At 41.0% G+C, this 11,511-nt stretch overlaps 1 protein-coding gene across 4 annotated transcripts in view; it reads right to left on the reverse strand.

Moving 5' to 3' along the window:
• Positions 1 to 10,833, reverse strand: part of oga (O-GlcNAcase) — a 13,223-nt gene extending 2,390 nt beyond the window's left edge. Inside the window, exons 1-18 of one of the 4 annotated variants that reach the window (XM_085183636.1) lie at positions 10,317 to 10,833; positions 9,832 to 9,883; positions 9,644 to 9,741; positions 9,389 to 9,519; positions 9,120 to 9,291; positions 8,932 to 9,030; positions 8,546 to 8,830; positions 7,677 to 7,835; positions 7,362 to 7,552; positions 6,869 to 7,129; positions 6,562 to 6,765; positions 5,907 to 6,081; positions 4,373 to 4,426; positions 2,919 to 3,004; positions 1,713 to 1,817; positions 804 to 895; positions 528 to 720; positions 271 to 430 (exon numbers count right to left, since the gene is read on the reverse strand). In XM_085183636.1, coding sequence (XP_085039762.1) covers positions 271 to 430; positions 528 to 720; positions 804 to 895; positions 1,713 to 1,817; positions 2,919 to 3,004; positions 4,373 to 4,426; positions 5,907 to 6,081; positions 6,562 to 6,765; positions 6,869 to 7,129; positions 7,362 to 7,552; positions 7,677 to 7,835; positions 8,546 to 8,830; positions 8,932 to 9,030; positions 9,120 to 9,291; positions 9,389 to 9,519; positions 9,644 to 9,741; positions 9,832 to 9,883; positions 10,317 to 10,482 — 2,683 coding nt within the window. In that variant the 5' untranslated portion in view covers positions 10,483 to 10,833. Of the gene's footprint in view, positions 1 to 270; positions 431 to 527; positions 721 to 803; positions 896 to 1,712; positions 1,818 to 2,918; positions 3,005 to 4,372; positions 4,427 to 5,906; positions 6,082 to 6,561; positions 6,766 to 6,853; positions 7,130 to 7,361; positions 7,553 to 7,676; positions 7,836 to 8,545; positions 8,831 to 8,931; positions 9,031 to 9,119; positions 9,292 to 9,388; positions 9,520 to 9,643; positions 9,742 to 9,831; positions 9,884 to 10,316 lie in introns of all 4 variants that reach the window. The other 3 variants (XM_085183635.1, XM_085183638.1, XM_085183637.1) reach the window with 3 other exon arrangements.
• Between the last annotated feature and the right edge of the window lie 678 nt (positions 10,834 to 11,511).

The raw sequence follows: 11,511 nt of genomic DNA on the forward strand, positions 1-11,511 counted from the left end.
AAAGGACACAGAAAAGAGAACCAAACTTCACTACCCTTGATTTATTTACATTAAATCTAAAAGGGGTAAAGAAGCCTTTATGATAAAAAACAGTCATCTAGGCTTCTAATCTTGTCATTTTGGACTTTGGCCTCATGCACACATTACATGTAGATAAGTGAACCTGTGTTTTCCACTTTACTAAAACTTGAAAAATAAACTTAATGAATCAATACTTCTATGGAGTGGTTATGAGGCAGGAGGCTAAAGACACTGTTGGCTGCTACCTACCGTTGGCCTTAAGAGAAGATAACAGACAGCCCATCATGCTTTTGGCCACACTGGGGTCAGTGACTTTGGCGTGAATGTCAACCTTGATGAGAGAGGGAAAGTTGGAGAGGAAAGAGTCTGGCAGACCCTCCTCCTCTTCATGGAAACTCAGTATCATCTTCTACAATAATGAAAGAGTGCTTTAGTAATCTTAATAAAAAGGACGCACAATCATGACGCTCAATATTATGATAGAAAGAAATGGATTATAAGCATACCTCAGCCTCTGTGAGGTCCTTATCACAGTCAGGTTTGTGGTATTTCTCTTGCATGAAGGGAATCCAGCTCAACGTGCATTTCTTGATAAAGGGTTTAACATCTACGGTGCCGAGAGCATAACCACAGATCCCTTCATCATCCTCCAACACAAACCCATAGTCTGAACTTAGTGTCAGGAGACCTCCTACTAACCTGCGAACACAGATTAAAGCCTTAATAAGTCACTGAAGGGGGAAATGTGTTGACTGCAAACAAATGCATGTGCCTTTTCTTACCTGTCTCCTATGAGGTCAGGATCGTCATCAGAGAATGGTACATCCTCCGTGCCTTCACAGTACATCTCTTTACATATTTTATAGACTGCAGTCTGTATAATGAGACCGATAACAGCTGTTAATGAAACAGTTGCGTTGACACCAAGTTTAGCAACTTTAACTCTACTTGAATAAGTGGCTCATAAGTTATATGGAGTCTGCGAATTACTCAGCTTGCTGTTTACATTAATATTGGTCCAGACTTTTGTAGCTTTTCACTACAATCAATATAAAGACAAAAATCCAATATTTATAATAAATCCCACATTTTTAAATTAAATTTAAACATGCCCTGTGAATGCAATGTTACGTCTCATTTTTTGTTTCATTTGTTTTAATGTGTTCAACACATGTTGGCCATACGCAGCTTCATGGTCATCAAAATTTGAAAAAAAGAAAGTGCTGAAGGCCTGGCAAAAACTGCTTATAGGGTGGGGTTCGTTTGCTAGATAATGTAATAAAGACTCAGGAACTAAATAAGTGACGAAATACAAAATATGGTCACATATTCGTTAGAAGGGATTTTCCAGAAGTAAATCAATTTCATACAAAACATGTGGATGCCCAAGACAGACATGTTGCAACTTCATTATTTTGTCACATCACACTTATGAGAAATGAGGGGAAGATGACAGGATACTTATACGAATATCTGAGGTCTGGTGACAAACTGTTTTGTGACATTTATCAAGCAAACCTAATCAATTAACAAGTAAACGTGCCAAACATAAAGAAATTCCTTCAAGACATTCCAGCTTTTTATGGTAACACTAAGACAATTTTGCCGTGCTTGACAACTGTTATAAAAAGGACTACAGGAGTGTGGCTTAACTAATACAAACAAACAAACAAAAACAACAAGTATCTCACCTCATCTTTGGGAAAGTACGGCCTTATGGTATAGATTTTTGAGGTTGGCAATGAAGGTGGAGGTTGGTAGAAAAGATCGTTTGCCCCATCTATTGGCAACAATCGCTGTGGATATCAAAATAAGGAGGGTCAGTTTCACAGGGAAAAGGTGTCGTGCTAGTCTGGCTGACTGCCTCACTGTGTGTTTGCCAAGTTGAACCACTATCAACCCAAAAGGAACTAAGGACAGAAAAGTGCTTTGGAGTCTTTAGACAACTTAAGTATATAAAGTGTTGTTCCTTGTTGACCTGACAGTGGACAACAAGAGCAAACCTCACATCTTTCTCATTTTCGCTAAAGAAACACAGCACCAACTACAAACAGACATTTGCAAACATAACAAAAAGAAAAAAAAAGGCTCGCGTTTTGGTCTGACTAAGGTTTTACTGGCTGAAGGAGATGCTCCTTTCCCTTTTGTAAGGCATCGCAATACTTCGCTGCGCAGGACCCTCCTGTTGAGAAAAATAATGATGCTAGCGCAGAAAGACCGAGAGAACTCCAAGCAACAAAAAACCCAAAACGGGGAATTAAATGATTGCCAACTGAGTCACTCAACAGCATTTTGGTTGCCATTGGGAGTCTGGGCTGGAAACACCACTTTAGACTGGACTGATGTGTTTAATCATGGAGTTCTCTCATTGCGTACGTGCTTGCGTTCTCGCTGGCGCTGCGATGCTTGCGCGTGCGCTTGCAAAGGGCTGGCTTTGAGCGCTGTGCTTTCCTGCAAAGAAATGATATGTCATGAAAATAAAACCTAACCATACTCGCTTGCGCTGCATGCGCCAGGGAAAAGCAGCATCTCCTTCGGCAGTTGCTGAAAGAAACCAAAATTGATCAGAAGCAGCAACACAATCAGAAGATGCCACGCCAAACACTGGCTTTCAGTTTGTTTGCCTTTTTCCCCTCCCAGGATGGAATTCAGGTCACCCACTCCCCTCACAGATACTGCCAATATCCCAAAGTAATGCCAGGGCACAAACATATTTGGAGATCAAGTGGAGGGGATGGAGCCTGGATGTCGTGAGCATAACTCACTGCAATCAGCTCACCTTTGACAGACCAAACCCCTTCATACCTACGCACATAATACCATCGTCGTCTTTGCTCACAGCACTCTTTTTTCTCTTTTTTTCCATTTGATTGCTGTAAATTCGGTGCATTAGATACCTGGAACTCTCCTGCTAGACCTCCCCTAAAGGCCCATGGCTCTTGGTCTCCTCTAAGGAACTGTGCTGAGGACTGACTACGACACCCTGTTAGGAGCAGAGCCAAGCGGACATTGTTACCACAGGATGGGGCTCTCTGATACAGATGAAGGGAGTGGGGAGATGAGAATGAAGGGGGTCATATGTATCTAATAGCAAAATATTGATGAATTTTTATTTTTATTTTTTTTAAATCATTAAAACATAAAAAAAAAGGACCCAATTTGGAATTATATGTAGAGAATATATTTTACAATCAAATGGGGCTCAAGCATCTAAAGCTTATATATGCTAGAAGGAATCTGGTGTAAGATGCACATTACTTTTACAAAAAACTGCTCTGCACCTTTGTAAATGCAAAACGTTACCCAAAAGCTCCATGTGACATTGTGTCCACGTGGCAAGTTATTTGATGCAGGTCTTTCATTTTCAGTGTTTCAGGAGGGTAATTCTCATTTGAGAAGCTGACAGACTTCATGACCAATACAGAGAGAGAGGGGGGGATAAAAAAAAATAAAATCTGTCTATGGGCTACCAAAGTAAGCTTTAGCTGCCGTCACCCCACTGATATTAGCACCTTGTGTGAAGTCACATTCTCATTATATCTGCCTTGTCACATGACGGGGTAGCACAAGTCATTAAAAACCAGGAAGACGAGAGGCAGCATGACCAGCATTTCCAGACTTAAAGGACCTCTTAGCTTATTATTAAAACCCAATCAATATAAAGACAAATGAGCAAGCTTCTGATTCAAGTCACTAATAAAAACCAATCCCTGGTTGACAAGAAGCCCTGTCATGTGACCAGACAAATGCAGCACGCGTGCAGGACACCTAACAGTGCTTTACATGTGAATCTCTCCCTGATACCTAAAACATTTCCTTTGATGAACTGACAACACAGCATACAGATGCAGCCACAGGAAGGAACTGGGAACCTGGATATCCAGATTAAAAACCACAAAGGGTACCGCAAAAGACTAGCCGATTATGTAGTGCAACTGCACCGATCCAGCACTGTGACATTTATGCAGAATAACATGGAATATTTGTTCTTTTGTCTTTCTGCCCCCCTTTTTTAGGGTGAGTCCACTCAGAAATATTACATATTAAATATAAATAAAACCAAGTGTAAGGTCCCTTGAGTGAGTGCATCTGGCTGGTCTGAGCCAATTCTACAGGCCTACTGACAGAAACAAAAAAACAAGTTAGAGAGATGCTGCCAAAGAGAAATTTGGGAGTTAACACTTAATATTCAGACTTTAAAATCGCTGCGCAAAATGTGACTTCATCCAGAGGGCAGCTTGCTTTCCTCCAAATCATTCCTTTACTTTTAAATTTTTAGCTTTAAAATAAAACTACAAAGATCAATTTAATACATGAACATAAGAAAGAGACAACGCCTGCATGTGCATACATCGGCCACTGTCGATCCAATAGCAGTAGAAACTTGTACTGTGGATTCTTCCATCTGTACATAGTGAAGGGAGAAAACAGTAGAAAATAGTTATTAGTAAGTGTTCTCAGTGCAATAACCAGGGAGGTTGTGACTAAGTGCCGGCTGCACAGCTTCCACTAGGGGGGAAAATATGGGGACTGATGAAATTAATACTAATAGCAAAAGCAGAAGTCAATATTTGGGAACTTCGTGCAGGTAATTATATTTATGGGGCTTTAACTTCTTTGGTGAGGCTTGAGCGTTTAAGACCATTTACTGAAGCATCAAGCCAGCAGTGTGGACTTTTAATGTGGATTTGCCAGTGTGGGTATGCTGCCTGCTGTGTACTGTGGGCCAGAGACCTCAGCTTTACCATATAGCCGGACAGGACAGAAACCTGTGAATGAAACTGGGTTACAGGGAGTAACCTACAGGCCATGCTGGTGCTTCAGACTAACAAACAAACACTCCATGAAAAGATGGAGATGTCATGAGAAGACCCCATGTCACTCATGCTGTATAACAGGACATCACCTGAAAGAGTAATTTAAGATAGAGAGAGATGAAAGTGGGAGGGAAAGAAAGAATATCCTCTTTTACAATGTGATGCATTCTCCTCTGATACAGAGTGAGCACATGATTCAGTAGCTTAAAAATCCAACAACCTCATAGTAGAGATTACTCAGTGAGGCAAAAGTGTAAGACTTCTTGTAATATATGCATGTGATTCATATTAAGGACAATTTAGATATTTCTGATTCCTTGTTTATGCACCAGAATGGCCTTCCACAGTGAGTCAGTCAACTTGCTCTCCAAGCTCGCGTGCGCGCTAGGGCATGGAGGAAGGGAGGGGGGTTGGGATTTCCCCTGTGCCCATCCCCACAGACGGAGAAATGGAAGCAAGTGTCTGTGTGGGAACGCAGCAGTGATGTTACTGGATACACAGCAAGCAGCAGTAACCCTGCTGGGACATTTTCTCCACGGATACTCAGTTTAGACAAACATGGAGCAAATTGTTGTGGAATAAAAGGGAGCACAGCAGCAGTGCAAGCAGCATTCAGTCAGATTAGAAAAAAGAAGAAAAAAAAAAATCAACAAATTAAAGAGCAATTAATAGAGTCATTTCCATTTAAATGTGATGCATTTGACCCAACCCATTTCTAAACTAATCAAATAACCTGCTACCAATTTCAGCTGGGGATATTTGCCAAAAACTAACCCTACATTAACTGATGCAGAAGATTAGAAATATTACTGTTATTCAGATTGTTGTCTCATATCATTCTTAAAATAACATAGTCCAGGTCTAGAATGGAAACCATGCAGCTAAATGATCCATCATTACACCGTTTGTTCTTTCATTATTTTTATTTATTTATTTAAATGATGTGCTTTAGTAATTTGTATGTAACTGTGTTCCTGAGAATGGTAAAGGATTACAACACTTGAATGGACTCTACGCTAAACTACTGCTCTCTAAGAATAAGGACCCCGTGGTTCCCCTTATACATACCGAGCCACTGGACAAAAGACTTGACCATAGAAATGATGCTCTTGATGTCCCAGAGGTAAGGGTAGAGGTCATACAGGATGGTGCGGTTAGCTGTATTAGATAGCCGTGTGAACATCTGGATGACTGAGCAGCACATCTCCTCAAACTTTTCTGCCCGTGACTGCCATTCGGTCACCTGTGTTCAACACAGTGTTTGAAAAAGATAAATACTGGTGGAAAAGGCAAGCATCAAACCACTTCAGAGTTGTGGTAGCAGGAAGACAAGAGAGAGAAAAAAAAAAAAAAGAAAAAAAAAAAAAAAAAAAGCACTCATGTCACTTGTGACATCATATACAAGTGTCCCAATAGGCCATGAGTGTTGAAATTATTTACAACTGTACTTTTCCACTGTGATGTGTGAATATGTAACTAAAAGCAAAACAAGCTGCATAGAAAGGGAAGCCATAGTTTACACAAAAGCACAGCACTAAACTGTAGTGCAAGCACACCATTTGCTGTCATAACCACACCACCCAATGGGCAGTATGGGTACTACACAGCCACCATTTTGTTTTCTGCACCATGAACAGCGTGGTTAGTTGATAACAGACTAACCATCTAATGGACCTCCTTCTCTGAACACACTCCATGTGCGCGTTTCAGTAAAATCACCCACCTTTTCAGATTCTCTCCTCTTGCAGTTGACACTAACGACGCTGCTGTTGGCTCTTAGCCAGTTGAACTCCTTTAACATTTGCATGGCCTTGGGTCCATGTTCGTAAGGCAGATAAAAGAGCTCTGCTAGCAAGCACAGGTCCTCCAGGGTAAGAGGTTCTGCTGTGAACAGCGCCTTTTCGTTGGGCCCTGGTACAAACACTTCCTGTGGACCCAAATCAGCAATGAGACTTTGCAAGCATTTTAATTTGGTTTTTGCCATCAAATGCAGATATAAAGGAGAAATGACTCACTAATGTTTGCAGCACCTGTTTGAGCTGATCATCTGTCTGCATAGGGGCGATATCACTACCAGAGTCCTCTTGAATTGACTCCTCAGGGGATTTGGACTCTGCCAGACTCTCTTTGTCTGTATCCATAGGTTTGAGGTCCTCGGCCATCTTGTCAGCTAAAATAGGACCTGCATGCTTCTCTTCTGGGTCGACTTCGGCTTCTGGCTCTGCCTCATCTTGCTTCTCAACCACCATCTCCATGGGCTCCTCATCTGAATCCTTCTTTTCCACCTCCACCTGCACATGCCCAGTAAAAAGTTAAAGTACCTGTAGATAGTCTGGTACAATCCTCTGTCTGGATTGTACGAGACTATAAAGAGAGGACAAATACTTTAATTATTAGCCCTTTAATCAATGACCCAATGGTTCTTTTATTGGGTGATGAGCTGGATGAACAGAAAACTCGATTGCTAAAAGTACTCGTTAAGGTCACACAAGTGCTACAACTGTGTCATAATGCAAACTCCACCTCCTCTTCCTCCTGAGGTCTTTTTGCCAAAGGAAGTGAGATTGGATCCAGGCACAGAGGAGGCATTGCTGGAGACATGATGGGCTGCTGGAACACAGTTGTGACCGTTGTTGAGGAGCAAAGAGAGGGAGCAGTCATGGATGACACATCTATGCCTGTACCTTTGGCACCACTCTGAGGCACCTGCCGGCCTGTGAGAACAGAGTGTCAGTGCATACGGTATGGTTTTTAGGCATTTCAGGTGATGCTGCTAAAAACTCTATTAACACAAAAAAAAAAAAAAAAAAAAAAAAAAAAAAGGAAGATTAAACTTACTGTTGTATTGGTGAGGCACACCAAACTCCCCAAGCCATTCTGTGAGAGCCAGTTTTAGAGCAAGTTGTGGGCTATAGAGCATGTCTGTCTCAAGTTCTTCATCACTGCCTTCATTCTCCAACTTAATCTGGATAGAAACGGTGCTGTCCTCACCATCAGCTGGTAAAGGGGCAAGGTGGGGAGAGAAAAAGCAGAGAAGTACATCCATTAATAATCTGGATTTCAGTGCAAGATGACAGTAACTTCATACTGAGAGATTATACTGCATCAACATAAAATAAGCATTACACTGATAATGGCACTTTTGGAAACTTTAAAATCCTTGTAACTAAAGATTGTGTACCAACCCATGACTTCAGACTTTGATATGAGGAGCTGAGGCCTAAACTTAATGAAAGGCGTTTAAGAAATCCAATGCTCAGGATTCTTTTCACTCCATGTGTGCTTGTATAAGTATTACTTAGCTTAAATATATGTACAGTATATTAAAACCAGACTGCAGAAATGTTTTCCTAGTTTTGATAAACCTTACATCAGGTGCTACATTTCCCCAGCTAACTATAAGTACACCCCCACCCAAATTTTCAAAACCCTGTGTGTTTTATTTTTGTTAAATTACCCCTTTGCCTCAAAGGCATAAAAGGTTTTGATAAAATTATTTGATACTGATCTTCATTTTCCCCTCCTTCCTTATTGCTTAATGAAGTACATTTTATTCTCTCTAGCACATCTAGGGTGAGTCTTGTGGTATCTGTTATTAGGCGTTTTACCCACTCATTTCAAGCTGGATCTTTTCTGTCTGTGGTATGCTTTGAAATTTGCAGAATAACTAAACAAACAAACAAAAGAAATAAGTCTCTGTTGCTTACTCATGACCACATCCTTGCGCACACCGTTCATATTAGACTTGTACCAGGTGGCCAAAGTGTGGATTGCTACAAAGTTGGATTCAAACTCGCAGTTTGGATTGGTGAGGACTCCCTTCAGTCTGGGGATGAGCTCTGTAGAGCGGCCCTTGTAGGGACCCAAGAAAAGTCTCTTCTGGTCATAATCATTGGCATGAATATTGTCCCAGATTACTGGGGCTCTTCTCAGGATTTTTGACACCTCTTCAATAGACTCCACTGTGATGTCTTTGGAAACCACTTTGGGGCCTACAGAAAAGTCAACATATCCAAATAATTATTCTTTTTAAGTCTTCAACATAGACATATATGAATAGGTTTGCAATTTCAAGGGAAGCTATTAGACTTGCCTGTCCATAGCACATCAATGCCAGGCAGAAGCTTCTCTCCTACTGTGTGGAGGTAGGGGGACTGAGGGACACTTGGGTAGCAAAATGTTCCACAGTACTCTGAATTTGACGGTGAGAAAAATAAGTGAGAGCAAACACACACAAAATGAGCAAATAAGGCAGGTACAAAAACAAGGAAAACAAGTTACCTGTGGGACAGAAGAGGAAGGTTTCAGGCTCTCCAAGATATTGGTAGATTTCATTGGTGATAGAAACCTGAGCGTGTGCAAAAGAACTGAACACTTCTTTATCAGCAGGGCACATATTGTGGTCAATATCATCAAAAAGTAAGGCAAAGGACTTGCAGCCAAAGTGTGAAACCTGAAAGGGAAGAAATGACATAGTAAAATACAGAAAATGGCTGTAGATATCCATCAAGAAGGATTTTAATGTGTTCTTCATAAAAATGCTGCAATACCTGATCAAGTTTCCTCTTGAGTGCAGAAACCTCTTTCTGGTTGGAGAAGGTAATATCTAATCCAGGGGAAATGGCATAGATGAACTCTATCCCATGCTCATTAGCAGCACCAATTAAAGTCATGAGTTGCTCTAGGAGAGAGGAGAAAAACAAAAGTGTAAATTATTGTGCATTTATAATTAATATGCAATTGGCTCACTTTAAAAGTATCATACAATCATTCCCCTTCTCCCCAAAGACATTCTTGGTAATCACCTGCTTCCTCCACTGAATACAGCTCCCTCCAGAACATTCTGTGTTTGCAGTCATCTTTGGGTGCGTAAAGGTATGTATTCAGTCCCCATTTCTGCTGCCTGTGAAAATCATTTTTCAGACTCATTAAAACAATCCGAGTTACCCTGCTATAAAGCTGTCAACATGCAGTCTTAAATGATCCACAGTACCTCCTGAACAGCTCTTTCCTCTGTTCCATTGTCCATGGCCGCCCATAAAACCCTGCGTTAGAAAACACGACATTCAGTTTCCACGCACCCTGCAGTCCTGATGTGCGTTTCCTGCATGCACAGCGAGCTGCTTAGCCGCTTCGACAATTTGCCCCTTGGTGCAGACGTGCTTGAATGTGCTTAATACTGATCTTCTAAATTACTCAGGAATGTGCCCAAATAAAGACGTCCCTTTTAAATTCATGACGTGTAGCACTGTTCATTATGTACAGTCAGACAGCGGAATTACTGCAGCATTTCAACGCCTAGCTTCTGATTGTATGCGATTAACTAGATCGTGTTGTATATACACGTAAGCCTATGACATTTTAAAAGTCTTTTTTTTTTTTATTAAGCAGCATATTTGCATTTTAAGATACAAATTTATCATTTATTTATATATGTGACGATAACAAACTACATACATAATCTTTGTCCAACATTACCTTCCACGACTCCGCTTATAAATTTTCTGAGGCCCGTCGTTTCGACTCCGATCACAGTCTCTTCCACCGGGCCAGGGGCCTCTGCACAAGACTCTCCGGAGACTGGGCTGGGGCTCGGCTCACCATCCACTTGAGGAGTCTCTAACGTATTTTCTTTTTGAACCATTTTTCGAGGTTTCGCTCGATACAAAAGTCACGAAATTTGCGAAGAACCCAGGGAATATTTTCAAATGTAGGTCAGCAGGCGAATGCTACCAGGCAAACCTGGTGGAAATAAACCGCGTCACTCTGAGCCTAATGTTAGCTAACGCAAGAAATCTAACAAGTTTTTCGAAACAAAAACCCCGACAGGTTTTACAAGCTATGACATAAATTACTATCAGGTGATACAAATCATCATTTAGTTTGGCTAATATGTAAACAAAAACCAAACACTCGCTCGTGGCTGTCCGTGCATTTTCTCTTCTTTATGGGTGGATTTAACCTACTTTACGTCGTTTCTTCCTGTTTACACCAAGTGCGCATGCTCACGAGACCAGTTCAAACCAGTCACAACTAGATGTACGTGACAAAACACCGCAAAGATTTTACACAGTTAAAGAGATAGTCTACACCTCAGCTCACGGCATGATAGAATTAGCCTCCTTTGTACATTTGTACACACCAGTTGTGGGCAAAATGTACATCAAAATTATAACGACATCCGTTTTTTTACGCAGTACACTTAATAGTAGTCAGATATGTAGCAATAATGATGGTAAATAACAGATTGATTTATGCGTGATTACCCACAACATCATCAATCTCTCTCATTTATCAATGAGCGGGGATACAAAGTGTGCACGTATTTATCAAATACACAAGAGGGTGGCAATTATTCGCTCTGTTAGTCGACTGCGTTGAACATCTCGTCGGCTGTGTAATATCTTGAAATTCCAGCCCATATTAGGAATGCAGCTAAGCTCCAACACCACTTCCAAACAGAGGGGAGGTGCTGCTCATCTGTTTATGATCTGTGTCAGCAAAATGCGCATGCTTTGTTCCAAATCGTCAAGATAATCCAGTTATACTTTTGTACAGTACACAGCGTGCTTTACTACAATGACTACAAAACTGGGTTGCGAGTTTTTACAATATCCAGGGGGTGAGTCCAAAGATTAGGTCAACTAGTCAGGACAAAAAATAAATTCAATGG

Source organism: Neolamprologus multifasciatus, chromosome 13, assembly GCF_963576455.1.
Source record: "Neolamprologus multifasciatus chromosome 13, fNeoMul1.2, whole genome shotgun sequence".
NCBI classification, from domain to species: domain Eukaryota; kingdom Metazoa; phylum Chordata; class Actinopteri; order Cichliformes; family Cichlidae; genus Neolamprologus; species Neolamprologus multifasciatus.